Raw genomic sequence first — 19,298 nt, 5'->3', positions numbered from 1 at the left:
TTTGCAAGTTCCTGTAGCTGATTTGAAAACGTTTGGCTCTTCCGTGCCCTGCAATCTCTCTACCCGTGCCAAGCATATTCAACTATTGGACCTTGTCCTGGGACTCTCAAGTCTATAGCACAATCTTGGGCTCCGTGTCATCAGTGGTCCTGCTGCCTGTCAGGGCACTGTATGGCAGCAGCTTCTGCCATTTATGGAAGCTACGTCCCCCCAGTCCAGGCGTTCCCAGACTCCAGGGCTCCACTGTGAGTGACGCAGCCAGTGGGCTCTGAGCCAGACTGCTTGGGTTCAAGTCCTGGTTCTGCCACTTACTAGCTGTGTGGCCTTGGGCACAGTTCCTACCCTCTCTGTGCCTCAGTTTTCTCCTTCAGAAAATGGCAGTTACAGTACCTTCTTCACAGGGTTGTTGCGAGGATTAAGTAAATTACTATGTAAATTTCTCACTTACGTATTAACTTACGAACACTTTCTAAGGCACCGGTCAGAACTCAGTGAAAGTTCTCAATCCCAATCCTTCCAAAGCATGCAAAACCTCCTTCCCTTTCCCACTGAGGCAGTCTAGCTCCGTTTCCCAGAGACCCAGATGGCAGATTTTCTTTTCGGGAATTCCTTGAAGCAAAAGGCAGCTGTTAATCCTTTCCCTGGGAACCAAAGATCCGGTTATTCTTTTACAAGTGGGAGCAGAAAAGGAGAAAAATATTCATAGAGTGCCCCCCCGCCCCAAGTTTCCTGTGACAGCACAGAAATTAGTCTCTCAGAAGATAATTGCCACATGCGCTTAAGCGTGATACGTGGTCTGACCTGTACGATAGCAGTGGAAAACTCATCACTTACCTAAACCTGACAAAGACTAATTTTTAAAAGCCTCAGAGATGGGTGTCCATATTAAAAGAAACCAGGTCCTTTCAGTAGAACCTGGGCAAAAGTGTATTGATTAACTCAATTAAAGGAAGATTATAACTTGGTGCACTGCACTCAGTGTGTTATCTGACTGTATAGTTCCCAGGGATCTTGAAAGCGTGTGTGCTAATGGCTTCTCATTCAAAGCAGCATGAATTGGAGCTTATTTCATCAATTAGGTAATCAGATAATTGCCAAGAACACAGAAGGTAAAAAACAAGAATTTCCTTTTGTAAGTAAATTAAAGTACTTTAAACTCTATTTAGTAAAAGAGTTTGGTTCAAAGGGATCCTTTCTGTTTCTCAAATATTAAGGGTTAGAGCTTTCTTAGCTTTTATTTATTCTTCTAATCTCACTTCCTGGCTTGGGCTGGGTTCATAGAACGCTGAAGATTTGACTGGGCCATTTGTTTGGGACACTTCCAATGACAGTATCTTGAGGTCATTTCTCTTGGACCAGACTCCACAGAGGAAGATTCTCTGATCTGCTGTCTGCAGGCCTCGCTGCCAGCATCCAGAGAACCAAATGGGAAGAGGATGGAAGAGGGCTGGGGGGTCTTGGCATCTCATGTGCATAAATTCACTTACTTCCCCTGTTTTTTCCATCTTTAATTGTCATCCTGTCTCTGAGTCCAGAGACCTTCTGTTTTACTCTTTTCAAGGAATAAACCTTCAGATTTTTATCAGAGTGGAGGATAGACAATTACCCAGTGGGGGGCGAGGGGAAATCTGTGGATCTGACTACTTTCTTAAATAGACTTTCAACTAACCCTTATATTAGTCACTCCTTCTATTTTGTCCTCATGACCAGAGGAACCTGGGGGGCTGTCGGGAAGTTGCAGTAGAGAGTGGATTGTTTCTCACCTTTTCCTATTACTGACATAAGATTCCACTTTCCTGAGCCTGTTAGAAGCATTTACCACTCTGATCTGCTTTCCGGCTTCTAATATTGCATTGCTTTTGTCTTCTCCCTCCTATTCTCTTTATCCTTGTAGGCTTGTGTCTTGGACAAAAATAATCTCCTTACTGCCATTTCATTGAGATTTGGGGAGGGAGAGAGAATAGATGGGTATGTTCAATCTGCTTTCTTTACCCAGAAGTGAATTCTCCCCTCAGTACATCTTTCTCATCCCTGTTCCTATGCCTCTACTCATAAAGCTCTGCCCTGCTTCTCCTCTCAGGCAACTGGAGGAAGATGGAACACCCAGACCCCTTCTTTCCTACCTCCCAATACTGTTAAGATCTGCCTTTTCTACCTGCCTTCCCTGGAGGCCCAGCTCAGATGCTAACTTGTCTGTGAAACCTTTGCAGAGCATCTCAGGCTGTGATGAACAGCACTCATATATCCCTCTTATGAGTCGCTCAGTCTGTGTATATATCTTTTACATCCTCCTCAAGAAGCTGAAAACTAAATTGTAGTCTGTTTCCTGCCAGGGCCTTGCCTGAGAATTTATGATTAAGCTGCCACGTGGTATAATGGAAAGGGCCTGGGCTTGGGAGTAGGACCAGTCTGAGGGCAGCTCTGGGCCCCACCCTTTGCTATCTTGGGCAAAGGAACTTCACCTTTCTGAAGCTCCCTGTCTTTTCTGCGATATGAGGTCTGTGAAGACTCAATGAGATGAAGCATGTGGCCCTGCTTAGCATAATCCCTGGCATACAGGAGGTATTTTTTAAAGGTTAGTCTCCCCCGCTCCCTTTCTGTGTGCGTATCTCCTTAGCATAGTGTCTTCCTTACGGTAGATACTCAACAATATTCACTAAATGATTGTTTTGGAAAAAGAAGTTGATAAAGTTTCTTCATTAAACACAGTTATTCTATTTTTCTGTATCCAAGCTGTACCACATCAACTATAGCAGGAAGGTAGGATCTCTTCTCTAAACTAGAATTTTATAGCAGGAAATCCTTATTGCTTGAGTAAGGGGACGCTGGGGGAGGAAAAACACAGTATCAACAAAACCGAAAGGGCCTTAATCTCAATATTGGCTTTACCAAAGCCAACCTGGGGCTTACAGCTGTGCTTCCTCTTAGCAATTATAAAAGTGAGAACTGTGTTAACTAACTTCCAGTTCAATTCGCAGTTTGCCACTCGGGATCTGGAAGCTAGCTGATTTTTTGACCTAAGCTGCTCTGCTATGTAGGGTTGCCAGTTATAATTATATGTTCAGGTGTCAGTTAGCAAAGCAGCCCATTATTTGGCAGTTTGGAGTAATGAGATGGATCTTACACTAATCTTCCAATTTGACAAGCATTTGATAAGTACTTTATACATGAAATTCTATGTCATACTACACCTAGTAAGGTTATATGAAGAGCTGGAGGTCGACATTTTAAATGTGCATTCTTTTGTAAGCTCATGAATTTTCAAATATTACTGGAATCTTGAGTAACAGAGAAAAAAGCAGATGGTTTTCACACACACACAAGCATCGCTTTGTATTCAAGTGACAAGAATTTCAAAGACAGTCACCTCATGGAACAGATAGGATGGAAATTCATTTAGAGAAAAAAAAATTACTGAATACGACTGTACTACACTGTGCTTGACTATGGGGAAACCTTGGTCAGTGAAACAGACTGGCTTTCTCCAAAGATTGCTAGTTCCCTGTGATATTTGACTTTTTCTTCTCTCTGTATCAGAGCTTTACATTTTTCTCAGTGCCATATCTAGATTCTAATACTAAAATAGGATTCATGATGTTCCTGAATCTTCTTTTTATACAGTTTCGCATTATTGCTTACCTAAGGCCTATCATTTCCTACTCCTCCTTTACGTCTTGTTTCCCGCAAATAACGCGTCTACGTAGAACAGAGAATGAAGATGCAGGACCTCACTTAAAGAGTGTGAGGCTGGGTGGCAGGTTTCCACCATGGTCTTTTGTTTGCTACTCATGACCTATGACATGTTAGAGAACGTAGGCTCAGGCCTTCTCTGAACTTACCTTCTCAAACTCCCTTGTTCGCACTGGCCTCTGTCTCCTTGCATCAGATTAGAATGGCTCTGTGGTTTTTCAAAAGCTCTTTCATTTTGTTTGTTTCCCTCTTCCTGCATTTATTTCCTGGTGTGGCAAATTTGGGACATTGTGAAGGTCAAGTCTCCAGATGACGATCCACCCACTTATTTGAGAATGGATGTGTTCGGGTGGTCACGCTCAGTGGTGTGCAGGACCTAGCTCCCATAGGCTCCAGAGGGTTGGCTGTTAAATTTTCAGAAATCTTGTAAGTCAGTTATTAAACACAGCCATTATTAAAAAGTAAATTCTGTAATATTAAAAACACAGGTAATAACTACTCAAACTCAACACTTCTTGATTATTTTACATTTTACCAGTATCTCTGTTACTAGTTTTTTGCGCCTATCGTAGCTGATGGCAGCAACACTGTATTACCAGGGGTGTTACTGTGCATCTCTCTTCCCACTTCTGAGTTCAGTGACGTCCGTCACACTGGCAATTCACTAGTTGTGAAATCGGCCGTGGTGGGAGTGTTTACAAATGGAAACTAGCAAATATTACAAATTGGGACTCCCTCAGCTCCCTGAAGAGCAGGTTGCTAACCATTTACCAGCACATGACCAGTCAGGCTGTTCTAGTCTACTGCTGCCAGCGTTCCGGTCACTGATGACCTTGAGCCACGTCAGTTACCATTTATCTTCAAGACGGCAACACTCTTCCACTAGCATGGTCATGCCTGCCATACGTGTCTCTGCTCCTGTGAACATCAAGCCCAGATTTTTACAATGTCTCCATAGCTACTTTGAAGCTGCCCTTCCCTGCATCCTTCTCATTCCCAGTGAATCAGTTGTTCATTTCTCTCGTTCCCCCTCTGTTTTCCAGCTCCCTTCCCCTTCTACTTCTCCTTATTCTTCTTAAGAACAAGGGCTCCGATGCCAGACTGGCTGGCCTCGAGTCTGGCTCCACCATTCACTAGTTGTGTTACCCTGGGCTTTATGCCTCAGTTTCATCATCTGTCAAGTGGAGATCATAGTACTATCTGCCTCATAGAGTTACTACGGTGATTAAATGTGTTAATAATTTTAAAAGCACCTAGAATAATGCGTGGCATACCATAAGAAGTATATGCGTATTTATTTAAGAGAACAAACAGTTCCAGTTGCTATCCAGCCCTTACCCACAGGCTTATTGTGTGGTAGAAAGTTTAAGACAGAAAGGAGAATAGCAAAAGGAACACAGGAGAATAAAAGAAGAGGAAGAATGGCCTGGGGTTATAACACAGGATTAGTAGCTCCAGGGAACTAGGAAAAGTGTTAATGAAATAACCTGGAGAAAAGGTGGCGATCAGGAAGGGAGACAAATAAATAGGAAGAAAAACAGTTACATTTCACAATAATCTGCAAAGATTAAAGTGTATAAATATAAACGTTTTCTATTTTATTTTAGATATACAAACCAAGAAAATTAAGGGATACTTTATAATGCATAGAAATTTGCCATTTTAATTTAAGCAATGAAACCAATTTTGCCCCTCTTTCTAGGTAGAAATTTGGTTGTCACATACTGAAGGTACTTAGGCTAAATCAAATTTGTATTGAACAAGAGCCATGGAGACCGAGTGAGAGATATATGTCCATATCTATGAAAAACGCAAGCCTAGGAGCCCCGTACTCATTTGTCTGACCATCTAGAAATCTCTAGTGATCTAAGCATTTAATTTTACCCTCATTTTTAGAACAAAAGGGAAACAATAAAAGAAGAAAATGGGCAGCAGGAACATTCCACTTTTCATTAAAAAAAAAATCTTAGTGATAAAAGGAGCAGAGAGTTTAAAAGAAAAAAATGAGAAACCATTAAAATGATTTGAATGCTCTGTCTATATTTTGCGGTAGGCTCTATTGTTTTCAGTTACATGGGAACAGTGGTAATTTTATGAACCGTTAGAGTTTTCTTTCCAAATTATATCTGTATGTTCTTAAAGTGCCTCCTAAGTTACCCACAGTAAGAGGCTGTTGAACGATTTTATTATTCCATTTAGTACTTTTGAATTTTGTATTCATTTCATATTGTAAGAAATTTTATACCTACAACCCAAAGATAAAATCATGACAGCTGAATCTTTGTGTGCTTAATTCCTCCTACTTTTTAAAACACGTGAGTCTGTCTCTGTTCTCCTCCTTCGTCTCATAAGAGACTCCAGAATGAATACAAAACCCTGGTTTGGTGGATTGATGACTGCCCACCCCCTCGAGCCCAAAGCCGAAAACAATCACCACAGTTGAACATTGTCCCTTAGCATCTATGGCTCATCAGACATAGTGACCTGTAAAACATGTACTCTGTTAATGATACCTAACACCTCCCTCCTAGAGCTGTGGTCCCCAAAGCCCAATCCACTAACCTGGGTCAACCAGTCCAAAGTGGCATCCACAGATAATGGGTAAAGCCAGGTCAGTGTAGTGGGCGTGGTAATGGGGGGATGGGGTGTAGGTGAGTATGTGAGTGAGAGAGAAAGAGAGAGAGGATTTTTAAGTTTACTTTTGGGGGAAGAACCGTCCTTTTTTTCTGATATTATTTTCCTCCCATTTTTTGGTGTTAAAATAGTCATACTTTTATCATACTTCTGTAAAAACAGTGATAGTGTAGGTGATCTGTTTTGGTTTTGTTTTAAGCATCGTAACTTAGCACCATAAAAAGTTGGATCTGTGTTGATCCATTTATGTTTCCTGGCTGCTGAAATCCTAAAGTCTAGAAATTATTGTACACGTAAGTGTTGGCTGTATCTTTCCCAGTGGCGTGGGCGTTTCCTGTGTGAAGAAATTCTCTTAGAAGGAAATACATCAAAGCTTCGATATTCTGATTTTTAACCACTAACTGTTTTTTGGACTCAGGAGAAAAGCTGCTTCCCTGGGCAGTGTGGGTGGTTCTATTACTGTTCCTTTCATGCAAACTTTGGCGGGATGCCATTGAGTTGAGTTCAACAGATGCATTTTGGTAATTTCTAATCTTGTATAGGCACAAATAATGTGCTTTGATAACTAAAATCTAGGATAAGTGTGAACGACTCATCTCCTAAACTTGGGAAAATGAGGTAAAGCTCAAATTGACTTTACGGTGGGCAGGCTGGCGATGCCACCATGGGTCATGAAGACTATCACACACCCCTTGCAAGTGAAGAAAAGAGAGTAACTTGTTCAGTATCCCCAAAGGCAGGCAGCGTTACAACTATGTTTGCAGCCCAGGTCTCCTGATGCACGGTGATGTGATTTTTGCCCAGTGGTGTGTACTGTTCTGCTCAGCGTGCAAAGGTCACGTAGAACGGTTAACTTTATCGAATGGGCTGGAATGCTGGTTTTACAACAGCCAGTTTTGTTAAAAACAAGATCTTTTTGAAATTCATGAGCTCTTCTCAAATAGTCCCTCCCAGTATAAGTCATAACCGAGTTGGATCTCTACCCTTGAACGAATTTCCGCTTGCACGCTTGCATGCTTCCTCACATACTCTCTCCCCCAAATAATTCCATATGTTCTCGTTTCCTGGAAGCCAAGCTCCCTCCTCATTCTCCTCCTCAGAGGGCTCCGGCTCTCACTTCTGAGATGCCTGAGTAACTGAGGCTGAAATGATTTGGAGGCAAACTTGTCAGCATAATTGATGATTATATGGTGTGAGCCACCAAAGACAGGTGAGCCTGCACAGAGTGGAACAAATGCCTGCATCTCCCACTGGGTTCAGCCGGACTTCCTCCTCTGTCACGTTGATTTATATATTTGTAGCTCTTCCCTAATGAATTGTGCCCCATTGTGGGTCATTGGAACCTCCTGCTGGGGAGACCTTGCCTTTGCTAGGAGAAAGAATTGTAAAGGTTCTGCTCTGTGAATTTCCAGGTTGGTTTGTCTGTTGGTGCTAAGTAGAGTGACTGGGGACAGGTAATCTTTAAAAGGGCAAAATAATCACGTAATAGGCTTGAATAATACCGCTGCGTCAAGAAAGGGGGTTCTGGGAATGCAGGTGCTTTGCAACTCGACAGAAAGTAGTCCGAGTTGAATGAGAACTTGAGAAATATCAACAAATACAGGCATTTAAGACCACCTTTGTTGGCAGCTTGGTGTTCTCGAGCTCTTTAAAAACCTCTTTCGAACTGTTATACTTGTTGCTTGAAACTGCTTTAAATGTTAGACTTGCTAAAAAATAGGGATAATGACTGCTCTACTTTCTCGCAATCTGTTGGGATATTGATTGAGATATTTATGAAGTACTCTGAGTTCTCAGGAAGAAGGGTGTTAGAAAATGCAATGGTGATGATGTTGGCAGGGCATGGAAAATTATGCGAAAATATAATTTCAGAAAGATAAGTTTGAGACAGTTTGAATTATTAGCCTGAGCCTGTCTGGCAGTCTTATGTCCTTATGTCCAAACCTTTTGTCTTAGGTATCAGTTCTGGGTGGTTTACGAGGGCAGGGTATCAGGAAGGTGTGAAGAGATTAGAGCCCTTGCTGGCTTAAAACTGTCACTGAAGAGTCTCTTGGCTGCTGGCATTGGAGTGACCTGTGCCTCCAGATGGCTGATCATCCCGGAGAGCCTAGGACCAGGAGGGTCCAGTCTTTACTTCCTGCCCTAACTCCATCCCATCCACTTGCTGAGCTCCTTCACAGCTTCCTGTAAACCTGGTTCTGGTCTCACCAGTCGCAATGCTGAAACTGTCATCTGAGGTCACAGTAACCTTCCAGAATCAGTCCTCATTCACCTCGACTGTGCTGCACCGGGTATTGTGGAATGCCTGGAAAAATTAACTCATCACTTAGCACTTCTGTGTTTTTTTCTGGAAGCAACTAAAAATTCAGGCTGCCTGAGTTCAAATCCCCGCCGGAACTACAGCTTTCTAGTTGTGTGACCTTGAACAACTCTTCGATTTCTTAGTATTTGGGTTTCCCCAACTATCAAATAGGAATAATAGTAGCCATCTTATAGATAGTAAGTACATATTATATAAATAAAATGTATTAGGGAGTTAAATGAGATAATGCATAGTAGGTGTTCAGTAAATGTTGGCTAGATTTTCAGATGGGTGATGGGTAGGTAGCTCATTCTAATGTTCACATTTGTATTATAATATACATGCTATTTATATTTGCTGGTATATCCAAAATAAGACAGGAAACCAGGGTACAGTATTTGAGTATTTTACCTTTGTTAATCAAGTCAAGAAGGGGCTAGAATTTGATTATCTTTGAATGTATGTTTTCTATAAGTTTATATTTGTTCTTTTTCATGCCTTTTTACTTTTATGTGGCTTCCTGTTATTAATTTTTTCTTTGAGTAAATTACCTTAAAAAAATCAACTTGTATTGGTTGGGTTAAGGAAAAGAAAGTTTGGGTTTTTTTTTTTTTTTTTAATGTGTATCGACTGTAGAGCGTGGAATAATATTGGGTCCTTTGAACAGAAAGAGAATGTTTCAAAATATACAACTGGGAAATAAAATTCCTGGGGAGACTATGACCTGGAGTAAGTCTTCCATTGGAGGTTCTTATTTCTCCATCGGAGGATTTGTGAGTGGTTGGTTTATTTCTTAAAAGTTGGAAGCCCTTACACTACCTCTCTTACTTGAAGCTCTTCTCCCTTAGCTTTTCTAGTACTTGTTTCTAGTACCTCTGTCAACCCCCATGTGCCAGCCAGGTCCATCTTCACCTGACACCATTTTTGCCAGGAGAAGGCACAGTATGGGGTAGTAAAGAGAACATTGAAATGGGAATCAGAAGACCTGAATTCTTCTTTTTTCCTTTCAAATCTCATTTCTTTTTTTTTCTTACTGTTTTTAAGATTTTTCTATTTATCCTTGGTTTTCAGCAATTTGATTATAATGTGTCTCACTGTGGTTTTTGTCATCTTCTGTTTGAGATCTGTGGGCTTATAGTTGTCATCAAATTTGGGACTTTTTCTGCCATCATTTTTTTCTGCCCCTCCCCACCTGCTTTGGGAGTATCAGTTGCACGTACACTAGGTTGCTTGATGTTGTCCCACAGTTCACTGACTCTCTCTTCCATCATTTCCATCTCTCTTTCCTCTGTGTTTTATGTTGGATAGTTTCCATTGCCATGTCTTCTGTTTTTCTTCTTGTCATGTTCGTGTTTTCCTCTGTGTTCTTGAACATAGGAGCATATTTATAGCGGTTATTTTAGCCTCCTTGTCTACTAGTTCTGTTCTCTGGGTTCTTTCTGGGTCTGTTTCTCTTATTTGGTGCTGGACGTGTAATTTGGGTGCAGCATCGGATGCCGGATTCTGTTGTAGTCTTTTAAATATTGCTGAGCTTTGTTTCGGACACGTTTTATGACTTAGAATTATGCCATTTATTTCAAGGTTTCCTTCTAGGATTTGTTAGACATGTCAACGTGTCCAGGGCAATCTTTAGTCCAAGGTTAACTTGGCCTCACTATGGTGCCAGTACCTTTCTGAGGACTCCAGCAGATCTATTGGGTGTCCCACTCCAGCCGGTGGGAACATGAACCACTCCCGTCTCTGTGTGAACTCTGGGAATTCCACCTGCTCTTTCCAGGTAGTGCTTTCACCAGCCTTGCATGTTTCAGCTCCACAGGCACAGATCAGAACTCAGCCAGAGATCTGAGGGCACTCTTGATGATCTACAGAGATCTCTCTCCCTCCCTGGATCTTTCTCCTTCTCCCTCCTTCTCTCCTCCCTCCTTCCTCCTTCTCCCCTTTCTTTGTGCAGCTCCCTCCTCTCCACTATTTTGCCTCATAAAACTCTAGTTACCTTAATGTTCCAAAACTCCAAGTTCTATCTCAGCTCAGCAAGGCTTCCAGGCACTGTTTAAGTATCACCTTCCTGCATTATGGCCTGGAAACACCAGCTGGGGCATCCATAGGGCTCACTTCATTTATTTTCCTTCTCCAGTGTCTGAAAACTATTGCTTCATATATCTCCTCTTGTGTAAACCAAGACCTCAAGCTATTTTATACCAAAATACTTTAGTATTACTTCTCTGCAGAGCAAGAGCATTTTCTTATCAAAATAACATTATCACTGTTACCAATGTTAGCAGTTAGTTCTTAATATCATGTAATATCTAGTCCATTTTGAAATTTCCCAAATGTTGCAGAAATGTTCTTCTCAACTGGTTTGTCCAAACTAGGGTTCCATCTAGGACCATAATTGTTATGTGCTTAAGAGAATTTGACTGTGGATAGCAAGTTGCTTTCAGCTCTAGAATTAGGATTCTGAGCTCCACTACCTAATACACTGCGCTGCTTCTCTCCATCTGCAGGAAAAAGCCCTCAGCTTGTCACTCAGGCCTTCCACAAGCTGGTTCCCCACTGTCCAGTCAACCCTTTCTCATCCTCCAACCACCCTTGACTTCTCTTTGCTATTTGTGACCAGCTCACTCCTCATCCCCAGGCTTTGCCTGCCTCTTTTCTCTAGCCTGAAATACCTTGTTCCTTCCTTTCCATGAATGCAAACCTGACCCATCCTCCAGATCCCAGTTCAGGCTCCCCAACTCCTATTCTCCTCCATTGTCTTTTGCACTTTCATCTCTTGGAAAACCACTTGTTTCTTGTTCTGAATGATGTTATCCCAACTAGATTATCATTATCCCCTGGGAAAAGAGACCATGCTTTATACCAAGAACATTGCTTGGCAAGAAAAGAAGTACTATAGCTGCTAATTTTGTTGCTAATATACTTCTGTCTCCCTCCTAACATGTAGCACTATGTAGTTTGCAGGATAGTAACCTTAAAGTGCTTTTGAATTATGTGTGTGGTATGTGTGTGTATGGGGCGAGGGAAGGGTGGAGTTGGAGATATTTCTTACAAGTGCTAATGCTCACCTATTCGTTGATTTATTTCTCCTCTCTGGGTTCCATTACATATCAAAGGGAATTGATAACCTGTCCATAGAGTTATATTGATTTGATGTATATAAGTCAACAAACATTCCTTTATTATTTAGTGTTAGCTTGGGAAACAAAGATGCCCTTGGGATTTCATAGTCTAATTAAGCACAACTGTTGTATACTTCTTTCCCCTTCCCTGCTATTTTGTTTTGCTGTGAATATGAAGTCACAACCTCCTAAATAAACCTCATAAAAAGCCAGCTGTACTTATAAGATATATTAGGCACAGATTTTATTCAACCATAAATGATCCTCTACTCAAAATGTTAAAAATAAATACTATTTGTAATTTACATCATATGTGTTTTCCAAGTTTTCACTTGGCAAATAAATTTTATGACCACTTTTGTGAATTCTAAAGGGATATAGTTTTTCTGATTGCCCAAAATTTGACCTCATATTTTCTTTGTTTAAGCCTACGTATAAATTCTACCTAGCGCTTGAGGCTGCCAGAGCTCCGAATGTATTTCCCAGTTGGTTATATAAGTGTATTTGTCTTTTTCTGAATGGTAGAATGGAACCTTTTGAAATTATCTTCCTACACTTGGAGTGGATCATCTAGTGATTAGTGACATCAGATTGGATTAATTTGTTGTATTTTCTTGGTGGGGAGGAGATATTCGAAATATTTAGGTGTCATGTATGTATATGTTGTAAAAGGACCCTGAGGATCTAGCTTCGTACTGCTTCTCTACACACACACATACACACCCTTCATCCCCAGCCGTGAAGAACCATGTGCAATTCCCCGAATCCCACACCACTTCATGTTCATGCTGCTTCATCTGCCAGAAGTGCTTCCCTCCCCAGTCTTTGTCAATCGACAAGTTGCTATTTATCTTTCTGGACTCAGTTCAGTTGTAACTTGCTCTTTCTCAGGACTCCCTGCACCCCTTCGACCCCAGTTCAATTAACTCTTTCCTCCTCCGTGCTTCTATTGCCCAATATACAGATGCCCAAGGTAGCAGCACCTATGAGCCTTTATTGTCCTTGTTTGTGAACTTGTGTGTCTTCTGCTACTAATATCTAAGATGGCAGGAGGGCAGGAAACTTGTCTCATCTGCCTTTTGATCTCCTAAGTTAGCCTAGTATTTGGCATAGAGGACATATTTGCTTAATAAATCTGTATCTATTTAATCCATTCGTTAAATCCCAGCTCTTTCCCCACAAAACGTCTAAGCCTTCTCAACAGTTCTCATCTATAGCAGTGGTCTATGGTAATATTGCCAACAGTACTGCTACATCTTCACATTTTAAAAATATACCCTAAGTGAAAACCATTATAATGGAAGACTCACACACTCACAGATGGTATTCTCAGACAAATTTTTGAAGGGGTGCCTATTCATTTGTGTGATGGTTGGACATAAATTGTTTAAAATTGAGATTTAACATGTGTGCACGTAACCACCGACCAGATGTCCCTCCCAGTCCCCCCTCCTCTCTTGCAGTGGGTATTAATCTGGGTTCTCAAATGAAACAGAACCATCTCTGGGGGAGATGGCTAGATAGATAGATATGTTCTAGGTGTTTCTAACAGGAGGACCTAATGAAGGTTAGGGAGAGTCTTCCCACACAAAGGAGTTTTTAGCTGAGACCTGAACGATAAGAAAAAGTACTCTAGGAAAGGAAGACAAGGGACAGAACTTTGCAGGCAAGCGCAAAGCCCTGAAATGAGAATGAAGAACTGAGGCAACGCCACGTAGCCAGATGTTAGACAAGCAAGAGGAAAATGGCAAATAGTGAGGCTAGAGGGGTAGCTAGAAGCCATGCCATGAAGGGCCCTATGGGTTGCATGAAGAATATGGGGCCTAGTGCATTAAAGAGCTTTAAGTTGGTAGAGACATAATCAGATAGAACTTTAACTTTTTTCTTTTGATGTTAAATGTACAAACTGTGAAGTGCACCAATCTCAAGTGCAAAAATTTTTTACACATGTTTTTACTCGTGCAGTAGCTACCCACCCAAGGTATTTCCAGCACCTGGAAGGTTCTCTCCTTCCCATTCAGGACCCACCGCCTCCAAGGGTAGCCACTGTTATGACTCCTATCACCAGAGATTACTTTTGCCTGTTTTTGAACTACAGTAATGACAAAACCATACAGTTGTGCTGCTTTGTGTCTGAATACTTTCACTCGGCATGCACGTCCGTGTCATGTGTAGTAATAGTTCATCCTTTTTCCTTGCTCTGCAGTATTCCGTTGTATGAGTATACCACAGTTCATTTGCCCATAAACTATTGATGCACATAAGGACCACTTTTGTTATTTGTTTAAACTATTATAAGTAGAACTGCTATGAGGACTTGTGTTCATGTCTTTTTGGTGGACATAAGCACTCATTTCTGTGGGAGACATAACTCTTTTTGTCTTTTAAAGATTCATTTTTTCTTAAGTTTTTTTTTTTTTTTTTTGGCTGCACTGGGTCTTCGTTGCTGCATGTGGTCTTTCTCTAGTTGCGTTGAGCGGGGGCTACTCTTTGTTGCGGTGCGCAGGCTTCTCATTGTGGTGGCTTCTCTTGTTGCAGAGCATGGGCTCTAGGCGTGCGGGCTTCAGTAGTTGTGGCACGTGGGCTCAGTAGTTGTGGCACGTGGGCTCAGTAGTTGTGGCTCGTGGGCTCTAAAGCGCAGGCTCAGTAGTTGTGGCGCACGGGCTTAGTTGCTCTGCAGCATGTGGGATCTTCTCGGACCAGGGCTCGAACCTGTGTCCCCTGCATTGGCAGGCGAATTCTTAACCACTGGGTCGCCAGGGAAGCCCAGACATAACTTTTTAAAAGATTACTCAGCTTTTGAGGTGGAGGATGATTAGGAAGAGCATAGACGTGGCAGTTTCCTCAGTCACCAACTCCCTGGATGCATAGTCTTTTACCAGTTAGCTTATTAAAGGAGCAAACCTATTCAGAATATTTTAAACATCACGCAAATCAAAATATAGATAAAAAAACAGAAAGCAAAATTTCCTTTTGATTTCTGTCATTACTGTCATTGTTGTAGTTATTATCGTTTATGGCCAACCACAGCTTAGAGCTGATGGTAATTGGAAGGACAATATGGAATGACAAGTTTTGGTGACTTGTAGTTGGATGTGTCCCCATAAGCAGAAACATTGTTGTCATCGTCAGACATTCGTCAAGCCCTCTCCCTCCACAGTTGCTGGGTTATATGTATGGTGTAGTGGGGTGTGTCTCAAGTGGCGAATGGATTTACTCTATGTTTTCTTTCAAATTCTTCCTAAAGTAGTTTTCCAGGACCCTAGGTTCTCTGCAGCATCTCTGAACCATCCCTGATTCAAGGGCTAAAACAGCACACATACAGAGACTGCATTTTCCAAACTAAAGTTTTATGAATTTGTACTTCCTGAATTGTGTGTGTATATATATTTATGGATTTCCATTATAGAAAATAATACAGTCAAGTGAAATTAGGAATGTTTTGGTAGCAAAGTCTAAGACTTTTAGTCGTAATAAGTGTTCAGTCTTTAGAGCCATGGGAATTAAGGTACAGTAATGTAGTAACAAAGAGGCCATGGTCTGATTCCACTTTACCAAATCAGGCTTTTGACCCACTATTTTACATTAAAATTATACTCTAAATCTGTCTTTTCATTCTGTTCTGAATGTGCATTAATTCATCTAATAAACATCTTTTAGCACCTTCAGTGTGCCAGATACCTTGCTACTAGGCAGTAGAGATATGAAGGTATAGTCACTGATCAAAAGGATTTTGTAGTGTGACAGAAGAGACTGTAAATAAAGAAGTGAACCAGTAGTTGCCATACCCCATTAGGGCTTGGGCCAAATGGACAAGGTCTTCAGTGTCCAATGATCTTCATTCATTCATTCATTAAAATTTTTAAGTTCAGAACCAAAGAGCTGGTCCTTATATACTGTCCTCTTATTTTAGATTGCTGATATATCCCTGTAAGAAACTTTAGTTGTTTATTTTTCATAGCAGTGGTTTTTTTTTTTTATTGTCTCAGCTATCTTGGGATATTTTTTCCTTTTCTCATTTTTCATGTCATGCTCAGACTTATTACCTGGTAATAGGTTGCAAGAAATGAGAATTGAGTTATTTTTAAACAAATATCAATCATTTGTGATATGTTTAATAGAAATTATAATGAATAAAATCAGGGTTTTACTTACTATGAAGTCATTATAGTCAACATTGGCAATTCCCCAAATTAATAATGAGACAATAAATCATTTGTGATACCAAAGGGATCAAATAAATAAAAACAGGATTGACCTTGTTAGAAATTTGATATTTTCAGTATTTATCTGTCAGAGCCACTGATTTGGAAATTGTTGTAAATTCTTGGAAAATGGAATCTTTTTTCCCCTGTAAAAATATGCATCATTTGGCAAACTACAGTGTCATTTTCCTTGAAGAGAATGTAGTGATTGATTATCCAGAGTGCTACCGTGACAAGGTAAACCAACCAAATAGCTAGAAAATTGTATATAATCATATAGCATCACATAAGCTAATCATTCCCTGCAGGTACTTCCTGTTTACCCCCAAAATCTTTATCTCCAGGGGATATTCCTCTGTGCCTACAATCTCCCCTTCCTCTCCGACTGTCATCAGCACAGTTCTCATCACCCAAAAACACGGGCATAAATACAGACCAAACTGAACCACCCAAAGAGACTTCCCAATGCAAAGATGCCTGTATCTAGTATCCCTCACATATATGACATCCCTCACATTATTTATATGGGTTGACATTATTAGTCCTGTTTCTTTGATTAGTAGTATTGTCCTGAAGATCCTAAGAAATTATAAAACAAGCAAAGGAAGGGAAGGATGGGAAGGTTTTAGAAAATAAGAACACCCGTCTCACTTTTGAGAAGTTGATAATCTAATCAGGAAGAACAAACACACCTAAGATGACCTGGAACAGTTACACAATATTCCCCAAGTCTGCAAGCACCAAGACACCGATTGAGCGATGAGGGCCAGTAGAGTAGAGGAGCCATCAAATTATCCTTGGTTACCAGAAGGCTAGATGGAGCCGTCAGAAAGGAAGGGGCTCCCGAAACTGCCCCAGAGTTGATTATCAGTAGCGTAATTGGGAATAGAACCAGGCCCTTTCTCTCAATAATCTGAGCAATTTCTTTGTGCTCATCTTCCCTGCAGTGTTTGTCAGATTTCAAACGGCTTTTGTTAGGATGGCTGCACTCTACTCTCCTTTATTAATTGCTGTCCACGTGTTGTAGGATATCCTGTGCTCTTAATCAGGATGAGGATTTTTGATTCTTCTTAGCAGCATGGGGACATGTAGCTAAGCAGAATCAATTCCTGTCACTCACACACAAACACAGAGGAACAGGATTATGGATCAGGGTGAAGCTGCAGTGCTTTAATCTTAAAATCAATACAGAAAAGGAAGTTGAACTTGTGGGGATTCTATAGAGACTGTAAGTTGGTTTCCTATGCAGTTGCCTTACACGGTATAACTGCTCCTTCCTTTTCACCTTCTGATTATTTTACTTGGAGTGTGGGGAGAGGAGAAGGAAAGAAGAAACCTCTAGAACCAAATAGTCCTGAATAAGCATGCATATGTAAGCTCGTAGCTCAAACTGATCCTCCGTTGTGTTGAGAAAAGCTGTACATGTTTATCCATTCTTTTTATGTTTAGAAGAAAAAAAAAAGCTAACCCAAATGCTGTACCCCATAGTCTGTATTTAAGCATAATAAAATGCCTTTGATTATTTCAAAGGTTAGTGTCAGGCTGGAAAAAATATTTTTAATGTTTACTTTTATGGCTAAGTCTACATTGCTTATGGAATTCTATATAAATAAATACATATTCATCAAACCGGTTATTGACCAAAGGATTCCAAGCTTCTAAGCATGTGATTAATATTTACTCCAGTGTAATTGTGCTGCTTTCAAAAGAGGCATGAACTAATGGTTTAAACAACTCTGTCTTTTCTTAACCAAAGATTTAGAATTTATTGAATATGCCTCTTTTCAGATATAACACCAATTTGCTGCACAGTACTATCAGTGTCTAAGATGGGCTTATTTTTTCCCTTGGATATTCCTTTAATTCAGTTTAAAAACATGTCTGAGTCTCTTTGGACACTGCTTCTACAGTGACAAAAACAACAAGAAATACTATGATCTCATGAGAAAAAGTTTGATGCAGAAAGGTATAGCTAAAAGAGCAAAGTCTGGAGCCCTTACTTTGTTTCTTTCTTTTTCTAAGCCTGTTTCCTCCTCTTTACACTGGGGATGATTAAGGGATTCAGCCGATAGGTAGGTGCGTTGAGAGGATTAAAGGACATAAAGCATGTAGAGTGCCTAGCTCAGCTTCACACTTGTAAGAATCTAATAAGTGTTCATGATTATCATGATTATTCTGTGGGTTTCAAGTGAGGTAACACATGCTGTATATGTGAAAACATTCTACAAGCTGTAAGGCACAATACAAATGTTAGTTGTTATTCTTAATAGATTGATGGTTTTGAAACTTTAAAAAACAAATCCTAGAAGGCTTTTTCTTTATGCTGCCTGTCATGAGTCCCTAATCTCAAAGTATAACCCTGGGGGTGATAAATCAGGCTCCAACTGAATATGCATTTTCTTTCTTAAAAGCCGCAGAGATATCTTGTAGATGCCAAGAATTCCATGAAATCAATAGGAAATTCCCTGTCCTGTGTCCTTCCATAAAAAACACTTTCTCAGGTCTCTGGAAGATTAGCACTATGTAAGATACTTATTTTGTTGTTGTTTTTCAGGAGTATTCTTAAATGTCACATCCTTCTAGGAAAGCTCAAGTGTCTTAAGTGATCACATCCTTTCAGTAGCCCTTCCTTGTCGTAAACATTACTCGAGTCAAAACACTCATGAGTTTCTTCGTCCTCTCTGTGTTCTTTTCCAGAGCACAATCATTGTAGAGAAGACAGTGCAAGACCTCATGAACCTGATGCATGACTTGAGTGCCTATTCGGATCAGTTCCTCAACATGGTGTGCGTGAAGCTACAGGAGTACAAGGACACCTGCACTGCAGCCTACAGGTAGAGCTTCCGTTGGAAGCTAAGCAACATCAATTTAGAACTTGACCTTTGGGGTGGTGGCTGATACTGCCTTTATAGCCTAACTTTCCGTCATTGTAGAAAAGGACCATCCTTGAGTTTGTCAAGAGGCCTGATGAGAACATGTGCCAAAGAAATAGTCTCCTAGACACGTATAGTCGTACCAGCAGAGGGAATGGAAGGTACAAAGGGACAGAGCCGCTTAGGACTGCCTTTGGGTGGCTTCGATGAAGCGTCAGCCTTGATTTTTATGAAAGTCTAGAATCATAAGATGTGTCTTCCTCAAGGAAATTCTGGATCTTGATTAGCCCCTCCTGTGATTCTAAAAGATCTTTAAAGTAAAGCAATTTGGAACTCTTAGTAACCCTTAATAATCTATAATATGATTTCTTTTTAGTCTGTCCAAACGTATTCCTCCTGATGTTTGACCTATAGCCTTCCTACTGTCATGAAAGGATGGTTACCCTGTTTAGCATCAATGGAAATGAAAAATCAT

General features: G+C 40.7%; 1 protein-coding gene across 1 annotated transcript in view; it reads left to right on the top strand.

Moving 5' to 3' along the window:
• EXOC4 (exocyst complex component 4) overlaps positions 1 to 19,298 on the top strand; it is an 810,848-nt gene that overhangs the window by 622,158 nt on the left and 169,392 nt on the right. Inside the window, exon 12 of the mRNA XM_082661558.1 lies at positions 18,648 to 18,784. Coding sequence (XP_082517684.1) covers positions 18,648 to 18,784 — 137 coding nt within the window. The remainder of the gene's footprint in view (positions 1 to 18,647; positions 18,785 to 19,298) is intronic.

Source organism: Grampus griseus (assembly GCF_964374135.1).
Source record: "Grampus griseus genome assembly, chromosome: 9".
Taxonomy (NCBI): Eukaryota; Metazoa; Chordata; class Mammalia; order Artiodactyla; family Delphinidae; genus Grampus; species Grampus griseus.
Note: the sequence above shows the minus strand (reverse complement) of the source record. Positions and strands in the feature narration are given on the sequence as shown.